The following is a 24,833-nucleotide window of genomic DNA, read 5'->3' on the forward strand; positions in this document are numbered from 1 at the left end:
TTGAACAAAACTAGAGCAATCGATATCGCTTATTAATTTTAGACTATTTGGATTGAGATGTTAACTATTATTTTTGATGAAAAGGTACAATATATATCTAATTATTTTTTTTGTTTTTTATCAACCCGTGTATCACACGGGTTCTAACCTAGTATATATATATACACACACACATACACAAACATACAGACAAAAGCACCACCACCACCATTTCATAGTCACAGTCTACACCACCACATACCTCCACCACTTCAGCCTCTATTGCCACCTTCACCCCTTCCGCTAGCCTCGTTGCTTTCACCACCCCCAACAGCCTCCACCGCCTCCATCATTACAGGTCATGTTCAAATCAATTTATTGTTTGCATATTGTGATGGATAGTTGGATAATGATAAATGAGGTAGTTGTTGATCAAAATCCCAAAATCAAATGAGGTTTTCGCCGCCGCCACGTTTTTCCAGCGAGTTCCGCCGTTAACAATAGAGCAACGATTCAAGGTAATAAACATTGCGTTCTACTCGTTTCTTTATTCCAATCAAAAGCCCTATGCTAATATATTCAAACTGTAAACACGAAGATTGAATTTTAGCAAAGTAAATTCGGATGGTCTAGGGCTTGGCTATTGATGTGGCTGCTTACGATAGTGGTGGTGAAGCTGGTGGTGATGGTGAAGGCAGTGGAGGCTGGCAGTGGTGGAGGCCAATGTGGTGGTGCAAACGGTGGTGAAGGAATGATACCGGAGTATGTAATTGTGTGTGTGTGTGTATAATATTATTTGTTTTTTTAGTTAGGTTTTATTTTTTTTAACAAGGTATTTCCACATGGCATGCCACATAAGCAAAATAATGCCACGTCAGCAAAAAAAACTAACGGGGTTATGGTCCGTTAAGTTCGGGAGTGACAAAAGAAAATAAGTTACAAGTTAGGAGTGGTGGGAGAAAAATCGTTAGTTAAGAGTGTTATCTACCAACTTGTGAAATTTAGGAGTATTAAAAACCAATATCCCTTTTATATTTTATACATCTATGCTAAAGATATATACCTATGATAGAAAGAGGAAATTGTGTACTCAGTTTTCGTATTTTTATACCTAAGATTTTATAATACATTTCACATAGATACAAGAATAAGATGTGATTAACTCTTCCTATCTGTTATTCTAACTTTTAAAGGGTGAAGTAAAAGAATTAACATTTCACACTTTTCGACAAAAACAACATTCCGGACACAATCTTTGTCCGACACTTACAAGTGACGATGGACCAAAAGGGGGCCAAACAGCAGGCACTAAACTAGTCAGGTTTAACTTGGTCTAATTTCAGAGTAGGTAACATCACTGTTAACTTTTAACTTATATTCACAAATTTACACCAAAAATAGATAGAAGTAGATTAAACAGTGGGCTCTGAAGCATCTGCATGACTGCATTGGCATGATCAAGCTGATCAACATGGTAAACTCGTTAATCCTAAGTTATGTAGAAACCATTCTTTCTTGCGCTTCAAGGGTGACCCGAAAATCTCAAAAGCGAGATTACCGAATGTGCGTTCTGCCAAAGGATGATGCACCAATTTCACTCTCTGTGTTCTTCATAGCATCGACCGTACACATGTTTCAGTTATACACTTAAATTTTAAAATTTAACTAAAAATTATTTTAGTCCAAATTTTATTACCTGAGATTTGGGTGATGGAAACACGTTCCAGAATCTAAGCGTTTCATCTCCAGCTCCCGTCACAATCGTCTGCAAAACCCATTTTTGTTAATAAATTTATGATCATATTCTCTAAACTTATAATCACAAAAGTAACTTAAAGAATTACCTGTCCATCTGGTGAGATTGCAAGATACAGAACTCTATATGTGTGTCCAGTAAGTGTCGCAAGCTGCATTGCAGATCATATATTGAATGCCAACAAAGTTACCATAAATTCTTGAGGGGCAATTTTGGCACATTGCATTATTAAAAACTGTTACCTTTGACATAGTAGGGTATTTCCAAACAATAATCTGGTTTTGAGAGTATCCGTGGGTGCTCACGAGTTCATTGACATTCTTGGACCACACAAGATTGCATACCTGCCATTATAACAGCACAGGAAGTTAGCAGTGTTTTTAAAACGTCTAAACTACCCTTTAATATACACAAATTATATGTAAAAGATTACCTGGCTACCAGTATCCATACAGCTCAGGTGAGAATTAGTGGTTGTGTTCCAAAACCGAATACATCGATCAGCAGTACCTCCACCAGAGGCGAGGAGTCCATAAATATGTGGGGACCACGCAATTGCTTTCACAGCAGCCGTATGTTCACAGTATTTCAAAACAGGTTGTGTCGAATGTTGGTTCCAAACAAAAAGCTGCATTAATAATAATAATAAGTTAATTAACAACGTATCCTGAAGAGATCAAGAAGGTAACTAACTTAACCACTTACCCTGTTATCATTTCCACCCGATGCCAATTCACGGTTATCATAAGACCACTTGAGTCCACAGACCTACAATTCACAAGTCAAGATAAGTAAGAAATCGTAGATGGTGGATATAAACTGATTTATATTAACTAATAATAATAATAATAATAATAACAGATTGGAGGTTAAGAAAGGTTACCTCTGATTTATGACCACTTAGTTTATTAACAAAATCTTCTTGTGCACGAGGATCACGTTGAAGAATACTTTTATCTCGGCTTCCGGAAGATAGCATAGATGAATTCCAAGCTAGTGCTCCAACACGTAACCTATGTCCTTCCATTGTTCTTACTCTTTTACAACGTGAGGCATCCCAAATCTGATTTGAAAATAAAAAAACAACAATATTGGTTAGAATTCTAACCGACATCAATCATGTTAGGATTCTGCTATAACATGTTATAAGCAATAGGTTTAGGCAATGTTATAAGCAAAACTTAGGAGAAAAAAAAATACTACTTATATTCAAAAGGATTCGATAAACAAACTAAGTGCAACAATACGTTTAGAGTAGACTTAACACCATGTAAATTACAAAGATTCTAGCAAAAAAAAATCTTCTGCTCATTCTATCATTCATATTCTCAATTTAAATAAAGATTATCCATACATGCATACTCTATGTTGCTGAACCAATTATGTTAAACATATAAATGGAAAAGCAAATTTATAAGGTAGATCTGATTCAGATTACTTCTTTAGGATTCTGCATTAATATGTTATAATATCAAAAGGTTATTAATGATTCTGTTTTCCGTATTATTATCTTATGAGCATAAAAGGTTCGTATAATTCAACAATAGAAGTCAAACAACGAATCATATTCTCAATTTCTAAAACAAACGCATTGAATCACTATTCCGCACACGAGTAATTCACTCTGCCAAGATTCACCATCATGTATAACTACATAAACAGAAATATACCATTAAACTAGACCATAAAAATTACCTGAACTTTTCCATTACTGGTCCCGACAGCAAGATTAGTCCCACGTTGCGCCCACCCAACCGAACACACGCTGTCATCAACCCCCAAATCACACAACTTTGTTACCTGCATTCACATTAAACTTTCATTACCATTAAGGATTCAAGACCAACTAAACTCAATAAACATTTAAACAAATTTGAAACTCACCTTACTACTACAAGCATTCCAAAGATAAACACAATTTCCCAATCCCACCGCCAACACGTTGTGAGAAGACCAGTCAACAAGGTTAAGATAAAAATCATCTTGCAATGCAGGTGCATCCAAAACCTAACAACAATATATACACAATCAATACCTACTGTAACTATTATACCATAAAAAAACCAAAATCAAAACCACAATATAATAACAAATAATCTGCAAACTAGTGAAAACTAATCAAAACAATAAAAAATAATAATAATAATTAAAAAACAAAATTAAAATCACAATCTAATAACATATATTTTGCAAATTAGTGATAACTAATCAAAACATAAAAAACATATAAAAAAAACTAAAATTAAAATCACAATCTAATAACAAATAATCTGCAAATTAGTGAAAACTAATCAAAACATTAAAAATTAATAATAATAAAATTAAAATAATATAACATATATTCTGCAAATTAGTGATAACTAATCAATTTTAGTTTTATTTTTAATTTTTTTAGTTTTTTTATGTTTGTTTAGCTGTTGCTAATTTGCAGATTATTTGTTTTTAGATTGTGAAACATATAAATAATAATAATAATAATAATAATAATAATAATAATAAACCTGAAATTAAAATCACAATCTAAAAACAAATAATCTGCAAATTAGCAACAACTAAACAAAACATAAAAAAAAACTAAAATTAAAATCACAACCTAAAAACAAATAATTTGCAATGCAGGTGCATCCAAAACCTAACAAAAATATACACAATCAATACCTACTATTATATCTCCCCCCCCCCCTCAAAAAAAAAAAAAAAAAACTGCAAATTAGCAAAAACTAATAAAAACCCATGTCATAAAATCACCAAATTGATGAAAAACAACAACCTTGTAAGGAGATTTAGGTACTTTTCTGGGAGCTTTGACCGGGCTTTGACTAACCCCAGGCAACTGATCATCAAACCCTAACGGATACAACGACTCCACCTTCTGTCTAGTCTCAGTCTTAAACCTAAATATATTCCTATTAACCGTCGACCCACCACCCGGGTTACTCTTCTTATCCGTCGACCCACCACCAAACCCTAGATCCGACCCGAACAATGCGGTCCTCAACAACGCCGTATACGCAGCGGACGATGATGGGTTTTCTTCGCCACGTGTCGAATCGGACGACGGCGGTGTCGCCGTTGCCGGAGAAGTCGTCGACGGCGGAGAGATGTTGAAGAGGGCGAAATTGGAAGACGATCGGCATGGGATGAAACGATCGCTGTAGATGGTGCGTGAAGGAGATGGGTGGTAGTAATACGATGGGGTTTGTGGGTCTGAGGGTTTCGATTTGGACGGTGGAGTCGATGAAGAAGATTGATTAGGGTTCATGGTGAACTGATTGATTGAGTGATTGATTTGGGAAGATGGGTTATGGTTATTAGTTTATTTACCCGGGAATAATATAGGTAACAGATGGGATTTTCCCGGGAAATTAATATTATTATTGTTAGTATTATTATTGGAATTGGATTTTCTTTTCCTTTTTTATGGTCTTTTATGAGAAAGTTTACTTGAAAAGTCATAATTTGTGAATTTTGTTTTGAGAAATAAGCTATCTTATATTATTTATTATTATTATTATTATTTTGAAGGGCTTTATTCTTGGTTTTATATTATATGATTTTTTTACAATTTGCCTCTTATTTATTGATAATTTGTTTTCTATTAAGGCTAAGCATTATTCAGATTAGCAAGATGGTATCCTAACTAAAAATATTAAATTACACTAATTTGTGCAAATCAACCTGTGGTTTCCGACTCTATTTTTTAACCAAAAGAAAGTGCAGACCTTAATGTTATTGAAAGTCTTGATGTTTTTCGAGTTATATTGATTCTATTATGAAGTTTTAACCATTTAAGATTTGATTTCAATTCTATTTTATTAATCTTATACGATATGAAATTCATAAAAACAAATAGGGTTTGATGTTGATGTTTTTTAGATTATGACCAGCTATTAGCAACGGATATGGATTTCATAAGTTAAAATTAAACCATCTAGAATAAGTCATATCAATGTAACTTGTTGCTACGGTTGGTGTCATGGTCTAGGTTTATTGGGGATTTTTTACAGCTATTGGTGATCTCAGTTACATAATACACGTTAAATACTTGTAGGCTGGATAACAGATGGTTTGCTAAAATTACCTGTTGAATTTCAAATACATCTGTTACTATTAATTTTTAGGGAAAACTTTATATAATAGTAACAAAGTTTCAATTGTATTACCCAGATATTAAGAGTATAAGCATGAAAAACTAGTGAATTAGTTGATTACATTAAATGTGTGTGGGTTGTTTCAGGCAAGCGTATGCATGTCTCGAGGAATCGGGCCATGTTATAATTTAATACCATACACGTTCGTACTCAACAAAACTTTTTTATAACTAATTTAATATATAATCCCGTATCCAATTACCCATATCAAATGTTTCGGTCGAGTCGCGTTCATTTATCATCCCTCAATATGATTTTGGTTATCCTGAAATGTACAAGAATACATAACAAGGTAAGTTACTAATAGATATGTCAATTTTGGGCAAAATCTATGTTGGAAATCAGGCCCCAATTAAAAACATTATTCGAACAATCGGTTTTGTGATTAAACACTAGATCACTACTCTTTCTTTTATAGTTTTATTCAACAAACTTGCACACAAATTGCATAGACCTTGATAATCGGTTTATACTAAAACTCTAACTTGGAAAACAAAACAACCTATTTTAGGAAAACTAGATAACCCTTAGTAATCTTACCATATTAAATAAACATCCCAAATAAACTAAACCTATCTTTAGAACTCTTATGATCTTACCCTTCAATTTTCACTTTCCTTTAAAAAATGCCCTTTAACTTTCTTAGCAACTTGTTTCAATATTAACTTCCAATAATCTAAGTTTATGTTTTATATAAAAATAAATTTATACGATGAGAAAACAATCATATTATTAGTTAGGATCAAGTGAAGTGTTTATCCGGTTTGAAACCAGATTATTTTTAAATCAATCTCTAAATCGCTCAAAAACACGTTTGTAAAGTTTAAAAAGATGTACAAAAAATAATAGGAAAATTGGTTTTTATTGGTCTCAACTATTGCCTTTTGGTCATTGTCGGTCCCAACTAACGACTTGGTCACTGATGGTCCCAACTTTTAATGTATTTGTTCCTAACGGTCCGCGGCTAACAGAATCCTAACGTCGTTAGTTTCTGGTCGCGTGAAAAACGTTTTTGGCCGGGAAAGTTAATTCTTTTTGCCGGAAAACACCACCTGAACACCGCCACCACCACCAGTTGACTCACCGTCAACCAACCACCATCACTTAAGCACCATCAACTGATTCCGACAATGGTTCTAGGGTTCCGGCGACCTCAATAATTAGGGTTTTTACTAGAAAAAGGTTTCTAAAGGTACGATACAAAGTTAACATGATGTTTGGGACAAAATTGTTGAGTTTTTGGGGGAAAAATGTGTGTTTTCGGGCCAAAAACGTTTTTCCGGCGACCTGAAACTAACGACGTTATAATTCTGTTAGTCGCGGAACAAATACGTTAAAAGTTGGGACCGCCAGCAGCCAATTCGTTAGTTGAGACTGGTAGTAAACAAAAGACGATAGTTGAGACCAACAAAAACCGATTTTCCAAAATAATAATAATAAATTCAAAAGAAACCAAACCGAATTGATGAATTCAATTCTAAGTTTATGCTCCAGCCCAACAAACCCAACGAAAATGACAAAACAATAAACAGCCCGGATGGAGAATCAATATGCAGTCCAGAAGCCAACCAAGCAATAAGATTTATTAAAGAATGGGTCTCAATTCAAATTATACGAATGCAAATATATGAATCCATGCTTCATGACAAAGCATGTAAATTAACATTGTAAATATCGTGTGGTGTAGTAAACAAACAATAATATTCATTCAAGTATGAGAGGCTTACTACATACATACAGATACATAAATCCACGCTTCACAACAAAACATGCTTGCAAATTAACATTATAAGGTTTATTCTTCAAAACCTCCGTCAAACACGTTTACGGTTCGTATGAAGACATCCGGCCGGCCGTCCACGATATCCACATTGTATCTTCATCGAACATATATGTTGATGAATCTTTATCCTTTCCATCTCTAATTACAAGTTATATGATTAATTATAGATTATACACGGTATAATTGACTAGTTAAGATGACTAATGAACTAATAATATTTGATTTTCCCTAAACAAATTAAATTAACAACATCAAGTCTGAGTGAATCCGGGTATGTTCCACTCATTAAAAGGTTTATAAGCACCATAAGAAAGTACATGTGGTATGATTTATTTATTGGATTTTAAATTAAAAAAAACATCCTTTATATTTATTTATTTGTTATTATCCGATAGTATAGAGATTGAGTTTGGTTATGATTTGTTTCTAGGTCTTTGGGTTGAGATAGAACAGAACATATTCATATATTTGTTCTTTGTATTTGATTGGCATAAGAAGAAATAAAAAATATATATATATTCTCTGATATTGAAGTTTTTTATGGTATCAGAAGGGGGGGTGTCAATCACAAACCCTAAACGCTCAAAAAAAGAAGACGATATGGCCGGAGATGAAGATTCCGGCAGCAAGATTGAGCAGAAAGCTACTGACCCAAGTTCCACCTACTACCCCAAGTTTCGACCCTTATGGGACGAAATTCAAAACGTTCTACCCCCGTAACGCCGCGATTGTGGAAATTGCTCGTGCGATGTTCGAAAAAAGATGAAAGAACACGAGCAATTATATGAATTCCTCATGGGTTTTGCTTCTGAGGACGAACATCAACGCTCTATCACTTCCGCCAAACGATCACAGAATGATGACGTCGCCAAATGTGATGGAGGGAACCATCAACAAAAATCAAAAACTGATGCGAAAGAAGTTAAAAAATGCATCGGATCAGATCTGTGGGCGCATTGCAGGAAAGTCAGACATATCCAAGATGCATGCTTCGAGAGAATCGGGTATCCTGACTTGTGGCCCGGCAAAGCGAAACAAAAAAAAAAGAAAACAGAAGGCCGACTATGCAGACACGGAGAATAACACTACTATTGGAGGATTGAGTGAAACTCAATATCAAAACTCTCCTTAAACACTTTAAAGAAGAGACTGCCAATTCAGAGGGTGACCCTAAACCTATGGCTAGCATGGCCATGGAAGGTAAGCTACAACAACGAAACGAGTGGATTATTGATTCTGGATCAACGGAGCACATCGTTAACAGGTTATATTTACTAGAAAATTACACCCGGTGCACCAATGAATCACCCGTGATGATTCCTAATGGTGATAATATTTCTGTTAAAGCCAGGGGTGAAATCATGCTAACTAATCGAACAAAAATTACCAGAGTCCTATACATACCCGATTTCATTGTAACTTTCTTTCGGCCAGTAGATTAGCCAATGATCTACAATATGTCGTTAGCTTCTTTCCTGACTTTTGTTGCATGCAGTCCTTACATACGAAGAATATAATTGGAGTGGGTAAATGCGTTAATGGTCTTTATCGCATGGGCATGGTGGTTAGAGAAAGCAAAGCTATGATGTCAAAAACGGATGCAGAAATATGGCACAAAATACTAGGTCATGCGTCGTATGGAAAACTTTGTCGAATTGGTTTTTCCAATAACGGTTGTTTGAATTCCGAAAACGATGATTGTGATACTTGTATGAAAGCAAAGTTTACCCGTTTAACCTTTCCAAAGAGTCATATAAAAAGTATCGATTGCTTCGATTTAATTCATTGTGATATTTGGGGAAAGTACCGCAAACCATCCACTTCATATGCATGTTTCTTTTTAACAATTGTTGACGATTTTAGTAGAGCGGTATGGACATACCTCATCAAACACAAAAGTGATGCAAGTGAGTGTTTGATAAATTTTCAAAGGATGGTGCTAACACAGTTTGGAAAACGCATTAAAAAGATACGTTGTGACAATGGTGACGAATTCACTTCAAATCAAATGATGAGTTTCTACGCTCAAGAAGGAATTATTTTAGAAACAACATGCCCACACACTCCACAACAAAACGGGGTGGTCGAGCGAAAACACCGACACCTTCTTGAAATAGCTCGTTCTATTATGTTTCAAGGAAGTTTACCAAGAAAATTTTGGGGAGAATGTATACAAGCTGCAACATGCATCATAAACCGGTTACCTATTAAAGCTACCAAGAACAATGTAACATCCTACTTTCGGTTATATTAATAAAATAAAGTTCGTTTATTTTATAGCGGGTCGTTATCGGTTTAGTTGAATAGAATACGAGATGGACTTGTGTTGGGTAAATGGATATGGGTTATGGACTTGGGTTATGGAGGAATGAAGGAAACACCATGGGCTTAAGCCCATGATCAAAAATATATATACCCTTAATCCTCCATTTAATTCATTAACACATATCCCTTACACCTCTCAAACACACACACTTAAGCTCTCTCTCTCTCTCTAGCCTCTCTCTAGCCGAAATATAGAAGAAGAATCGGATCCCGACCCAAGGTATGATAGTATTTTGTTGTATGAGCTTAAATCCGTTAGTTATGGTCACTAAACGACGAGCCGACACCGTTAAACCGTTTAAGTCACGAGATCCGGGTGGAATCGGGTATAAACCAAACCTATGATGAGCTTAGGGGTCACCCTAGCTCAGATCTGGATCGAACGGGACGAAAAACGGTGAAAAACGAGTTAAAACTCGTTTTTCCGACGTGTTCGCGGTTTTCCGGCGGCCTTCCGGCAAAGGCGGCGCCGGAATAGTGGTACGAGGAAAAGGAATGTCAGGGAATGTTCTGACATTCCCTGACCTAACCCTAGTTCGCTATGGGGACTTAACGAATTGAAGGTGATTCGTTAGTTGATTCGCTTAAGGGAGCACAGCGAACTAGCTCTAGTTCGTCTATGATTCGTCTCTGATTCATTAAGGGAAAAGGGTAACGAATTACCCTTGATTCGTTATGATTAGTTCGTTAAAAGAAATAACGAATTAGAAGGTCCAATTCGCTATATGGACTGATTCGTTAAGGAGTCCAGTTCGTTAAGGGTTCAATTCGTTATAAGAACCAGTTCGCTAGGATAATCCAATTCGCTATGAACCAATAACGAATTAGAAGTTTAACTGAATGACAATAACAGTCCCTGAACTTAGAAAAGAACGATTTAATTACAAAGAAGCCCTTGGACTTTAAGTAGCAAATTATTTAAGGATTCAAAACCCTAACGGAAAATATGTTAAGGCAGTTAATGAAAATAAAATTTTTCCAAGCTGACCTGGCAGCTTAACCCCAGCCAGGGGCTCTGCCTCTTGGACCCTGCTAGGGGCTGCCGCCCCTAGACCTCGCTGCCAGGGGCGCTGCCCCCGGACCCCCGTTCGTTGTGGGTAGTAGCTAAGACTAGAAAGATGATATGAGTAGTGATAGTTAATTGATACATGTAAATATTATACAGTTAGCCGTGCACAGCTCAAGAAGGGAATAACGATTAACGGAGAGCGTAACAGGATCCAGGTGAGTTTCTAGCCCCATTTATGTGTTATGTTTTCGGGGCTGTGTGCATACTCAATATGTTTGTTAATACGCTTATCCTAAGAGATAAGTGTATGCCTTATGTGAATAATGTGAAATGTATGAATGATTGCTTGATGGTACGTGAACGATCTTCGGATATTGCACGTACTGTCAGGTTGTAACGCTATATATAAGGTAAGTATGATATGTATGCTTATGTGTATGAACGTGATAAAGTTAATAAAAGAAGGAAAGGATGGTTGTATGGTTGTATAGTTATGAAAAGGGTACCGAGCCCTAATAATACTCGAGGTATGATGTATGGTTGTATGGTAACGAAGAGGGAATCGGACCCTACTAATATTCGAGAACTAGGGAACCGAACCCTACTAATATTCAAGGAAAGAGGGTACCGAGCCCTAATAATACTCGAGGAAGGAGGGTACCGAGCCCTAATAATACTCGAGGAATGTAGGGCGTAATGCTCTTTATAACGTAAGATATGAAAGCAAGTTAGTACAAAAGAAAGTATGAAAGTATGATTGAAAGAATATAAGTTTATGTGTATTGTATAATGTATGATTAAGTAGAACTCACTCAGCGTAGCTGACTTTTAGTATGCACGCAGGTGAGTAGGATGAGGCAGCTCGCTTGAGGAGACACGTGGCATTGAATAAGAGGCTGGCATCAGAAAGCTCAAGACGTGATATGTTTTAATTACTTTGTTTTTGAAAGACAAGTTGTTTGTTTAAGACAAGTTTTGGATTGTTACGAAATGTTTTATGAAAGTTTTTAATGTTCCGCGAATGTTTTAATTAACTCTGATATTTAGAACTGCGTTTATGAGTAAATCCAACATGAAAGTAGGGCTACCGGTAACGGGGCCTTACAAACCAAACACCGTATGAGATGGTGTTTGGGAAGAAAGCAAATTACAAAAACATGAAAGTTTTAGGGTGCTTAGTTTATTATCGGAGCACGGAGACGGGAGGAGATAAATTATTCCAAATAAGGGGGAGACCCGGGGTATTCTTAGGGTATCCTCAAGGCATAAAGGGATACACAATATATGATATTGAACATGGGAAAATCATTAAGTCTCGTGATGTCCTATTTTTAGAAGAAGATCACTTTCCTTTTGAGGAAATAAAATCAAAAACCCCAGCTTTACAAGTGTTTGAGCCTCCACCAATTGATGAAGAATATTGGCTATTATTTGTTAATAAATATGAAGATGGAACTAATAACAACAGTTTAGATGGGATCTCTGATGAAGGGTCAAAAACTAATCCAGATACTCATGATTTACAAATAAGTGAGCATAGTAGCTCACACATGGACAATAATATCGATAATCCACAACCAAACAGTGGCCCAACAAATGATGAGCATGGTCCAACAATTGATCAACATATTCCTGAACAAGAAAACAATTATAATGGGCGGGAAGAGCAAACTAACATGGTTGATCCAGTTTGTCGACAAACTGAACACAGGTCAGAAAAGATCAATATCGAGAATGAGGGTCAAAACAGGCCAAAAAGGAACATTTCTCATCCAAAATGGTTTGAAGGTTTTGATGTAAAATTACCACCGTCCGTTGATCATTCACACTCCACAAACAATCAATCTTCGTCGACGGTACATCCTCTTTCTAATTATTTATCTTATGATAAATTTTCTAAGTCTCATAAAGCTTACCTGGCGGCCATTACAAGTAAGGATGAGCCGAAATTTTTCCATCAAGCTATACAAGATAAGAATTGGGTTGAAGCTATGAAGAGAGAGATTAAAGCACTTGAGGCGAATAATATTTGGACCATTGAAGAGCTACCAGAAGGAAAACGTGTCATTGATTCCAAGTGGGTTTATAAAATTAAATACAAACCCAACGGAGAAATTGAAAGATATAAAGCACGATTAGTGGCAAAAGGTTTTACGCAAATGGAAGGTATCGATTTTCATGAAACATTTGCCCCTGTTGCAAAATTCGTGACAGTTAGAGTTCTTCTTGCGGTTGCTGTAAAAAGAAACTGGATAATACATCAACTCGATGTAAATAATGTTTTTTTGCATGGAGATTTGGAGGAAGGGGTGTACATGAAAATCCCTCAAGGTTTTTTTAAGAAAGCAGAAACCAGAGTATGTCGGTTACGAATATCCATTTATGGGTTAAAACAGGCTTCCAGAAATTGGTATCAAAAGTTTACCACCGCTTTGGTTAAATTTGGATATGTTCAGTCTAAGGCGGATCACTCCCTATTTACCTTCGTTTCTAAGGACTTATTTGTTGTTGTTCTAATTTATGTAGATGATGTAATTATAACTGGGAGTGATGAGAAAAAGATCAAGATGACCAAAGCTCATTTGAATGAACAATTTAGTATAAAGGATTTGGGGCCTTTGAAATATTTTCTAGGTATTGAAGTAGCTCGTTCATCTGAAGGTATGGTTTAAGTCAACGTAAGTACACACTAGACATTCTTGAAGATAGTGGTCAACTGGGATGTCGTCTTAGTCCGTTTCCTATGGAGCAAACTTTAAAATTGGGTCATTGTGAAGAGAGCAACAAAATTGATGCTTCTCAATACCGTCGTTTGATAGGAAGATTGTTGTATTTACAGGCAACAGGACCAGATATAGCATACTCGGTGAATGTCTTAGTCCGTTTCCTATGGAGCAAACTTTAAAATTGGGTCATTGTGAAGAGAGCAACAAAATTGATGCTTCTCAATACCGTCGTTTGATAGGAAGATTGTTGTATTTATAGGCAACAGGACCAGATATAGCATACTCGGTGAATGTTTTGAGTCAGTTTGTCTCAGATCCACGTGAAGAACATATGGTAGCTCTTCATCGTGTTCTTAGGTACTTGAAAACCACACCAGGGCAAGGTATTTTTTTGCCTAAACAAGGAGATTTGGACCTGGTTGCTTATTGTGATGCTCATTGGCTAGGGTGTCCTATTACTCGTCGTTCAAGAACAAGTTACCTAATATTGTTAGGAGGAGCTCCGGTCTCATGGAAAACCAAAAAGCAGTCAGTTGTTTCTCGTTCTTCGGCAGAGGATGAATATCGAGCCATGGGGACAACGGTGAGTGAGGTTTTATGGGTTCGGTGGTTACTAAAATATTTTCAAGTATGTTACACGGACGCAACCCCTTTATATTGTGATAATCTTGCATATACTGATTCAATTCATTCCTTAGAAAGGATAAGATTATTTCACTATACTGGGGTGTAATGTTAGACAGATCTTTGATCTCTATTGGTTCTGTATCAACCCAGAGATCCTCTCTAAAGACTGCTAACCTCTTTGTCCCCATACTAATACCTATCTGGTATAGTTAAGCATATTGCTAATAATCCAGTTTCCCAGGAACGGACAAAGCATATTGAAATGGATTGCTATTTTGTTCGAGAAAGAATGGAGTCAAAAGATATTTTACCAATTCATATTGGGACCAAACAACAAATTGTTGATCTGTTTACGAAGCCTCTTAGTGCACAACATTTATTGACGTTACTTGGCAAGCTGGATGCTAGAGATCTGCACACTCCAGCTTGATAGGGAGTATTGGATTTTAAATTAAAAAAACATCATTTATATTTATTTATTTGTTATTATCCGATAGTATAGAGATTGAGTTTGGTTATGATTTGTTTCTAGGTCTTTGGGTTGAGATAGAACAGAACATATTCATATATTTATTCTTTGTATTTGATTGACATAAGAAGAAATAAAAAAAAAGAAAAAGAAAATATTCTCTGATATTGTAGTTTTTTTATTATTTCTCGCTGAAAAAGGTGAAAGCCCCGCCTAGCAATATGTCGTGTTAATGGAAAAGGACAATGGCATTGTAAAGCCTTTTCGACGAGTGTGTTCATTAAATGTTTTGAGTATGAAGATTCATCTAATTTCTGTGCTAACGGTACTAATGACTTTAAACGAGATTTTGAAACACCACCAGGCACCAGGTATAGGCACAAAAGTAGACTTTTGATATGTAATATATTTATTGATGAATGAAGATATAAACTAATAATTCATAAGTATAGTAATTAGGGATGACAACGGGTCGGGTTTGGGTCGGGTTTAGGCATTCCCAAACCCATACTCGGTTATGAAATTCCGTTCCAAACTCGTCCCAAACCCGTCGGGTTTTAATCGGGTAATTACCCGTTGGGTTTCGGGTTTTCCCATCGGGTTTCTTATCGGGTTTTGATAAAATACCCGTGGGGTATACCCGACTCAAAACTCGCTAGGTTTCTACCGGGTTTTGACAAAATATAACTACTCGATTACAAAGATGATTACCATAAACATAAAATGTCTCAAATAAATTACATAAACAAGTTTCGACAAATAATATATATGGAATATAGTATATATATATAATATAGTAAGTTATATCGGGTACATCGGGTATATAATCGGGTAAATGGGTTTATGTTATCGGGTATATTAGTAATCCCAAACCCGTCCCAAACCCTAATGGGTCGGGTATTACCGGTCCCATTTATGTCGGGTTTCGAGTTTTCCCATTAGGTTCCGGTTTCATTGCCATCCCTAATAGTTATGTGTTTCAGAGTTTTTATTATCGAGATTCGAGTGTGACAAAATAATTCAGACTAAGCCCATCTATAACAGTACTGGTGGGCCCTAGATATTTGGGTGCCCAAGGGTTTATGGCCCATGCATAGTCCCTGTCCTTGAGTTTTATGTGTTTCCTTATATTCATAAAATTTTATATAATGTAGATTATGTTTTTCTAAAAAAATTACCAAGTTCTCTTCCAGTATCTTAATAGAAATACTATTATCTTGATGTTCATTGAAAAGATATTTCAATGAAGAAAAGGATTCCTAACTTCATGTGCATTCTTGTTTTAGTTCATGATATTACAATTGTTAGAAGACATTGAAGCAGGGAATGAAGTATCACAAGAAATTTGTACTTAATGGCAAAGACATTTAAAGGGTCACAAGCGATTACACCATCAAAGAAGGAAACTCTGAAAAGAGTTATAAATAGAAAGGTCGTAATCGCCTATAAAGGCACACCAATGATGCTTGTTAATACAATGAAAGAATTTCAAAGAAGTCGCAGAAGAGGATAAGATTGTCATCTACATATAAGGATGAGAGGTGATAACACCTGACACAACACAAAACCAAGATGAAAGTAAACGAGATATTATAGGATTGAATTAGAATGGGTATCGGGTGTTAAACGAGTCAACATACCTTACATGTTTATAAACACATTCAATTTGCGTTGATGAAAGCATGTTGAAAATAAAAGTAGAAACCCACAAAACCACTTTAACACCTCACTGAAAAGGAAGTGATCATCATAGCATCTAAGGTAAAGAGTAGCAATTCCCGTATCTTAAAAATCAAAAGTGGTAATCACCTTTAACCTTCTCACTAATCTAGGTAGTGATTACCTTTATCACATCTTATTTTTATATCTAGAATTGTGTCACCTAATACTTCATCGTCCTTAAGCTTGACTTAATTGATCATCAAAAGTCTTTAGACACAATAAGGGTGATCCACGGTTGACTAGTAGAACGACATGGGGATCCTTGTCTTGGTTTGTTAAAGTTTTATATAATTTACTATAAAACGATTACAATAAAGGGGCAGGCAAACGGGCAACAAGCTGCGCCGCAACCCCCTTTTGAATAGCAAAGCCAATCCTGCTAAAAACGAAGCTTTGGGACCTAGAAGCTGAAGGGTTTCGTGTACGACGCGCTGAACCCTACTCAAAAATTTCACAGCCTCTGGAGCCAGAAAACCAAATGTATCAAAGGCAAATGGTAGAAAGACATGTTGATTATCTAAACAAGCTTTCTCGTGTTTAACAACTTTGTCCGATTCAGCCTTCAACGCAGCCTGACCCACAACAAACCCACGGTCCCTGAGCCCAACAAGAGGAGACACACTCCTGTAAGATCCACACAGGCGTGTTTCCCCCCTGCCCACCCGAACACAAGAATATCAGCTGGTCGTAAAGTAGACCTCCCTTCAAGAGGATCCGTGAGAAAGTTAACAGGGGCCTCCTTTTTAGCAGAAATCCCTGCCCGTTTAAGAACATCACACAGAACATCCCTAACCAGATCATGTTTGTATTTAAAGCCAGGCAATTCCTTGCAATGCACCGCATGGTCACCAAAAGAATCCAAACAGACCTTGCGACAAATTGGGCAAGGTTCATCCGTCGGGAACATAGGGATCATTAACCGGTACTTAAGGATAGCCCGATACTCCAAACCTGACATACGTTGGCCTAATCCTTCAATGGGGATGGCCGTTAGAAAATCCTGAGCCCGAGGAGCCCGAAGGCATTCAAACACCGCCTTTTGGCGAGGGGATAGATCAAACTTCACTTCTAAACTCTTGACGATTCCACTAGGAACAATCATCGCATGGTCTGACCGTTGGATCGACTACAACGTTTCTATCCACTATTTCTTGATTAATTTGCTACACCGATTGATCGTTTAAACATCTTTTCTTGTGAATAGAGAGATGTATATAATATATACATAGCATTTGCATCATATGTTTACATTTTTATTGTGATCAAGATAATGAGTGAATTTAGGATATATTACCAACACGTTTTAGTAGAAGGTAGCTAGAAGCCTACGTGAGGCTAGACCACTTGGTATAAGCACTTGCCTTTTAGAGAGGAGGCCCCGGGTTTGAACATGGGCAAGGGATATTATTGGTTTAAAAAAACTCATACGAGTGATTCTAATGTGATTATTCTGGTAGCAACATGTCTCACACCTAGCGAAACCAATGAGAGCTTATTATATCTTTCGTGAAATAATGACTGAAGCACGAACTTGAGGACCAATCTATTCTTATATGTAGATATATCATGCCATGTCAAAGTTAATATGAATAATGATGTCCCAGAGCATATGGGTGATTGGTTATGTTAGAAGGGTGATAAAATTCTTCCCATTGTAAATATAATTATCTCTAATATATCACCTTTAATCATCACATAATGTGAAAGACAATTTATTAATCTATATATAATTTAAAAGCAAATCATACAATCCCACGGGAGATGAATTTCAAATTTTATAGATTTCATTGCGGAAATTAATGATAAGCTAGAGGAGGAAATATAGAGAAATAACAATTACATGTGAGATCTACAAGCTATATGTGGGTTACTAATTCAATCATGCCACTCTAAGGATACTATGCTACCTCTATTATCGATTGATCTGATGACTCAATGATTTTAAAACTTTGCATGTTCATAAGATCAGAACGTACATACGATTGTGCGAGTTATAATTTCAACAAGACAATAGTGGCATGATTACGCAATTAGCAGTCGCGAACATGCAACATAAAAGGGATGTCTATGCATCAAATTATGGTGTTGTGTACTTGATCAGTGGGGAACCCCTAAGACGGGTTACCTAAAAATACCATAACGGACTAAGAATTTACGAGAAAATATATAACCTGTAAATATTAAAGTACAATCATCAAATACCTTTATCATTCATCATTTTAGTCTAAGAGTTTGGGCAAACCATCATTTGAACAAAATGGTGTCCCTTGTATATAATTTTACCATCACAAACAAGTTAATAATACGTCTAGTGGTGAAGATCTATACCTCTATAATCTAAATTAACAATAGTATGAATCCTATCTAGCTAAGCCCTCCCCTCCTGGGGTTGGAAGGCTAGTGACAGAGACAATACGTATCTTCGATCATCTTATATGTTTTGGGTTCAAATCTTAGAAAGCAAGAAATGTACGATTAAAAAGGAGCATAGGAAGTTAAGAAAACACTCGCTCTAAACGCATAATTAATGGACCGTTGAAATCCGTTTTTAAACTAGTTTCAATACTAAACTGAAGAGGTAGGTCCCAGCAGAGCCCAGTTGGACCCGCAAGACTCACCTTAAACAGGGACGTCTGCGCAGAGACCAACTGGATCCGCAGGACCAACCATGCTCAGAGAAGTGACGTCCTTACGCGCAGTATGCAAGCTGGTCCCGCAGGAAATGCCTCCCATGGTGAAGGACTCCGCCTGTTCCCGCAGCCTCGGATACAAGCCATGAGGGAAGGCCACCCGCGCAGCATGGCTACACGCACTAGGCACTTAACTCTCCCCAGTGTCACCTGAAGGAATGAGCAAAGGCGGGAGGGGGAAAACTCCCGCCTAAATGAGCCAGTCCGTATGATGGAGGATCTTTTGTGTGATACCTGACGAGGTACAGACAAAAGATCTGACCAAGACTGCGACAGCTCACTGACAGCAGCATGGCAGACAGCACGCCACAGCACTGTGACCAATAGCCGCCGCCTACCCACCAACTCCTGCCATACCACGTGCCTAGCCTGTAGTTGGCAGAAGAGGAAGAGTGCACGACACGCCTGCTCTGTGTCAGCCGCTACCTATCCACCACTCACAGGCAGGGCACGTGCATAGGTTACAGTTGGTAGCGTGTTGGGCCGGCTAAACCCCTTGGAAACCTACCTTCGGCTATAAATACCCCAATGGTATGATCATCTTACAACATCTTATTTTATCATATATACCTGATATCTGCTCTAGCAATCTCTTAATATACTTTTATATAAAAAGAGCAATCTAGTCTGATTCTCACGCCGGAGGGTGGTCACAAGGAGGAACCCCCCCCTTCTCAGTGAAGAGCTCACGGTGTCTGTTTTGCAGGTTATCAGAAGAACCATCTTCCAAGGGTCTAACCCCTCGTGGGAAACAGCTCTCCAACCCCCAGGTTACCAGTAATCTGCCCGGGGTCTGGTTAGTGTTTCTTCATAAACTAATAAGAAAAAGATTAATTACGGCCACATAATAGAATATATTTATATGATTGCATGTGGGAGGCATAGTCAAATCCCTAAGCACGCCATGCCACCCCTTTTTCACAAAGAAAGTCATAATCATTAGACCCCCACAACCTCCCCTAAAACAAATCATTTTTCCAACCTCAATAGTCAACATTTTTAAATTAATCCAAGAAAAAAGTTTAAGCATGCATGTGAATATCTTTTGTTACCCTACATGCATGCTCGATTGGTTTGAATTCGTTTAAATTTTTAACTTTATGTATTTTTTATAGTTACTGTGTTTTTTATATTAAGATTTCATTATTCAATTGGCTAGTGTTTGATAATGATGTGTAGTGTTGCTAGGTAAAAGATCATTAACTTTATGACTGATATATCAAGAGATTGCTAACGAATTATTAAAAATTTGGTTTTTTATTTGTCGGTCTGAACCGTCCATCAATAGAACTTTTGCGTGCGAAAATGATTCTTCGATCTGGTAGTGGTTTGAATCTCAAGTGATAAATTATTTGAAAGTTTGAATTTTTAAATAAACGCAAGTTATGATGACAAATCATTTCTTTAGCTGGTTGAATGTCAATAGATGAGAACGGGTAATTGAGGTTTCACATGTTTGTGTATTCTATTGGATATATTGTTAGGTCTGTTTATTTTGTTTGTTTAGTTTAATTGCAATTCCATTTCGCCTTTCCTAAACTAAAAATTCATTTCTACAAACTCAAATGAGTACATCAGTTTGTTTGTCATATCATATGACCATATGTTATTTTTTTTGCTCAATTGTACTATTTGTATGAGGTCATATATTCTTTGTAATAAGACAGATAAAAGTTAGTACTTATATGGTCTATATGGATCTATTATTGACCGTATCATTCATTTCTTTGTCCGGCAATAAATCATACGAGCATGTATGACCTTTTCCGTCCTATCATACTGATGTGGCCGCATTATCAAAATGGCCTATTTGAGTCATTTGACTAGTTTCGTCTCATCATAGGACCTGGTGACACTTATGTCTTGATAGCATATCAATGGTTTTGTAGATAGCGGCTGTGATTAATTATTTGAGAGTGCTTCTCAATTCATTCTAAATCAAGACCTAAAATCAGTGACGGAACTAGAACTTTTCAATTTGGGGGTCGTAATTAGGCTTGTAAACCAACAAAATGAACACGAACAAGACATGCGTTTTTTTCCTTGTTCGTTAATTAGGAAAACAAAGTGTCCGTTTTTGTCTATCCCCATTCATTAATAGTATAAACGACAGATTTATGAACACAAACGAACATATATAACTTAACATAGATGGGCGAACTCTATTAAATAACTATAACTAAAATATATTTATAATTAAATATTTGACGAAAGTTATATCTTTAGCTCAATGGATATTCAGACTTTATTAATTGATTATTAAAAAAATCCTAGATCAAAACTTAACGATAAATAATTAAATTTCAAATATTGTGAGAACCAAATTTATGTTACTTTTGTATTAAACATTATGGAAAGAATAAAAGAATAAACATTATGGAAAGAATAAAAACTAGAGGGGTAGGAAGGGTCAGATTCAGTCATATTCATAGTCTCTACACATTAATAAAATAATAGTTTTATATGTAAATTAAAATCATACAGCCATTTCTTCTTCTTCTTCTTCTTCATGTCTTTCTGGTCCTTCTCTTCACCGGAAACCGCCGCCGGAGCTTTTCGAAGTTTCTATTTCAATCTTTTTTTTTCTTTGGTTTAATTAATTGATCTTGTAGATGCATTTTGAAGGGTCAAGCTACCAAAAATCATTCTTCCATACAGATATACAGGTTAACGTAGACCTGGCCACCGGAGGGTCAACTGACCCCTCTGACCCTCCCGTGAATCCGTCCCTGCCTAAGATAAACTTGACCAACTTTTTTTAATTGATTATTTATTACCCTTTTCAAATGTGATTCAGATCACACTTTCTTGACTTGTTTATTACCATAATTTATTACATATTTACACATTTACAACTGTCACTCCAATCAAAAGAAATGTTTACCTCCCTACCCCACCACCCACCTTTTTGACAACCAATACTCAATATTACACCCCACAACACCCCTATCTCCAAAACACTCCTATCATCATCATCATCATCATCTTCAAACTTTCTTTACATCTTGTCATTATAAAACCTCCATAAACAAACCTACTTTCCTCTTTTCCCCTTAAGAGAAAGTAACATATTGTCAAGATATGCACATTTGCCACCAAACACATTCAAGTCCTCAAATCAATGGACTATCACCATCTTACTCTCACTTGGCTTCTTCTTGTTTTCTTGGCATTGCCCATCATATTTTCCATCCAAGCTCATGCAATCAAGCCCACACGACTCCTTGATCTCGCAATCCGATACTACACCTTCAAATCATACAAAAACTTCAAAACCGGACAGCCGTATAACGTCAATCTACCATCGAGTTTCACTGGGATCAACGTTAGCACCGTGAAGTATCGGTCCGGAAGCCTCAAGAGACATGGTGCAAGAATTCAAGAATTCCAATTAGGAGTTGGTGTGGATATTCATCCATATGTAGAAAGAGTACTTGTGGTAACACAAAACTTAGGACACAATTGGTCCAATATTTACCATGACAATTACAACCAACTACTAGGTTATGAACTCGTGTCACCCGTGTTAGGGCTACTAGCTTATAACGCGGATGACGATGCAAGATTTAGCATCGAAACTGAGGTTAAGATTCAGTCTCCAAACATAAATGGAATAAAGATAGATTTTAGTAACCACATTATTAGAAGGAATGACACGTTGCATGGTAAGATACAAATGTGTGCAACATTTGGTGATGATGGTAATGTGACACTCCAAAAAGAGGTTGCACCGAATATTTGTGTCGCCTCGAGCCAAGGTCATTTTGGGTTGGTGGTGGAGTCGCCTTTGTTGCCCGAGAGGAAGAAGATAAAGCGGTGGAAGGTGCTGTTTGGAAGCTCGTTCGGGGCGGCAATTGGGGCTTTTCTATTAGGGTTGTTATTGGTTGCAATGTTTGTCAAAGTTAAGAAGAAAGCAAGATTGGAGGAGTTGGAAAGAAGAGCTTATGAAGAGGAAGCACTTCAAGTTTCCATGGCCGGACATGTGATTCGAGCAAATAATGTTCATAATAATAATAATAATAATAATAATAATAATAATAATCCCCGGTGAGTTAAGTTGTTTGTACTGCTTTTGTATCAAAAAATTCTTTGTTGTAATATTATTCATCATCATCATCGTACTCAGTATATCCCACCAATAGCAAAGCTTTGTTGTAATATTATTGATCTCGAAATTACAATTATAATTATAACTTAATTATATATCCTTTTTTCTTTTTTTTTTCTTTTTGTTAATTTATCGGTGTTAAATCTACAGAATAACATCGTCATGAGCAGGGGTATGATGAGCAAACAGTTTAGGATAAAATAATATATATTCAAAAAGTGTGTTTACATTAAAAAAAAAATAGAAAAGTTGTAGTATGTTTTTCATATGAAAAATCACTTGAATGACCATTTGGGAAAATAATTAATACTCTCCATTTGATCCAAAGAATTAGTTGACCCGTGCCGATGGAAAAGGGTGACGGTACTGTCACCCCAACCCCTTTCGTGAAATTTTATCACGAATCGGATGAAATATTGTAAAGGGATCAGGAATTCAGGATGTAGATATTGGACATGAACAGCTTTCACGCCTTCGGTATCGACTTTTAGCAAATCGTGGTTGGCTTGCAAAACTCAATGGAATTCGAATTTGAATTCCATTTCTTGATGTGTTTAATTCATAAAATTTGTTGTAATCGAAATTTCAGTTTCACTGTTATTACATTTTGTTGACAAGTAACTGGAATTAATTTGATTAAATTCCTTCATTTAAATGATTTCAACAGTCCTAAAATGAGAAGGATTTCAAAAACAAAAAAGCAATCATTATAGGCATTACAAATCAGATGTTGACACATAATACTCTTAAGCACCAAGATAGCCGGACATAATTTAATGCATAATTGTGTTGACTACACAATATAATGACAAGTGTTTTAACTGGACTACAAAGATGTCTAAACGTAAATAAAATGGCTATAGTGCTACACAGATGTCTTGTATGCCAAGGCTCCATAAATGTGGGGCTGACTATATTTGTAACAAGGATTTTATATTCATCTCTTACCCATTCAAAACGGATGAAGCGCATACATACACACATACATACATAAACATACATATGCACAAGACACATACAATACCAAAAGAAAATAATTAGTAATAAAAATTAATACATACACATATAATAAAAATAGAAAGTAAAAAATATCAAGTTTTTTTTAATTATTCTATCTCGAAGACATGTCGTCGATATAACTAAAAAAATCACATTAACCTTATGTCGACGACTTGTCCTCGATATAGGGTTAGTAATTTCCTTTTTTTTTTAAAAAATCTTGTTTTATACTTTTTGTTATTTTTCCATCATTAATAAAAGATGATTACACAAAGTTAATTTAACCTATTGCGAGGAGATATCGTCGCAATAGTGTGTTTATTTTATTTTATTAACTTCTTTTCATTTACTTATCTACCCTGGATAAAAATAAATAACAATAAAAGTCAATTTAGGCTATGACGACGACATGTCGTCGAATTAGGGTTTCAACTTGGCGCGCATATTTTTGGAATCCCTCCAAAAGTTTGCTGCAACATATATCGACGA

The 24,833-nt window shown here is 36.2% G+C and overlaps 2 protein-coding genes across 2 annotated transcripts; one reads left to right on the forward strand and one right to left on the reverse strand.

Moving 5' to 3' along the window:
• Positions 1–1,147: 1,147 nt before the first annotated feature.
• LOC143594959 (B-type cell cycle switch protein ccs52A-like) lies at positions 1,148–5,092 on the reverse strand. The gene is made up of 10 exons (XM_077074133.1): positions 4,506–5,092; positions 3,620–3,742; positions 3,431–3,535; positions 2,619–2,798; positions 2,441–2,503; positions 2,169–2,363; positions 1,978–2,079; positions 1,824–1,886; positions 1,676–1,744; positions 1,148–1,587 (listed from the first exon to the last, which is right to left on the reverse strand). Exons 1-10 carry the CDS (start codon positions 4,995–4,997, stop codon positions 1,534–1,536), a joined length of 1,446 nt encoding a protein of 481 aa, XP_076930248.1. The 5' UTR covers positions 4,998–5,092; the 3' UTR covers positions 1,148–1,533.
• A 17,128-nt stretch (positions 5,093–22,220) lies between these two features.
• Positions 22,221–23,288, forward strand: LOC143594948 (uncharacterized). Its single transcript, XM_077074123.1, has one exon. It carries the CDS (start codon positions 22,359–22,361, stop codon positions 23,286–23,288), a length of 930 nt encoding a protein of 309 aa, XP_076930238.1. The 5' UTR covers positions 22,221–22,358.
• Positions 23,289–24,833: the final 1,545 nt, after the last annotated feature.

Source organism: Bidens hawaiensis, unplaced genomic scaffold (genome assembly GCF_021521415.1).
Source record: "Bidens hawaiensis isolate Kalapana, Puna unplaced genomic scaffold, B.hawaiensis_p1.1 tig00044370_1, whole genome shotgun sequence".
Taxonomy (NCBI): Eukaryota; Viridiplantae; Streptophyta; class Magnoliopsida; order Asterales; family Asteraceae; genus Bidens; species Bidens hawaiensis.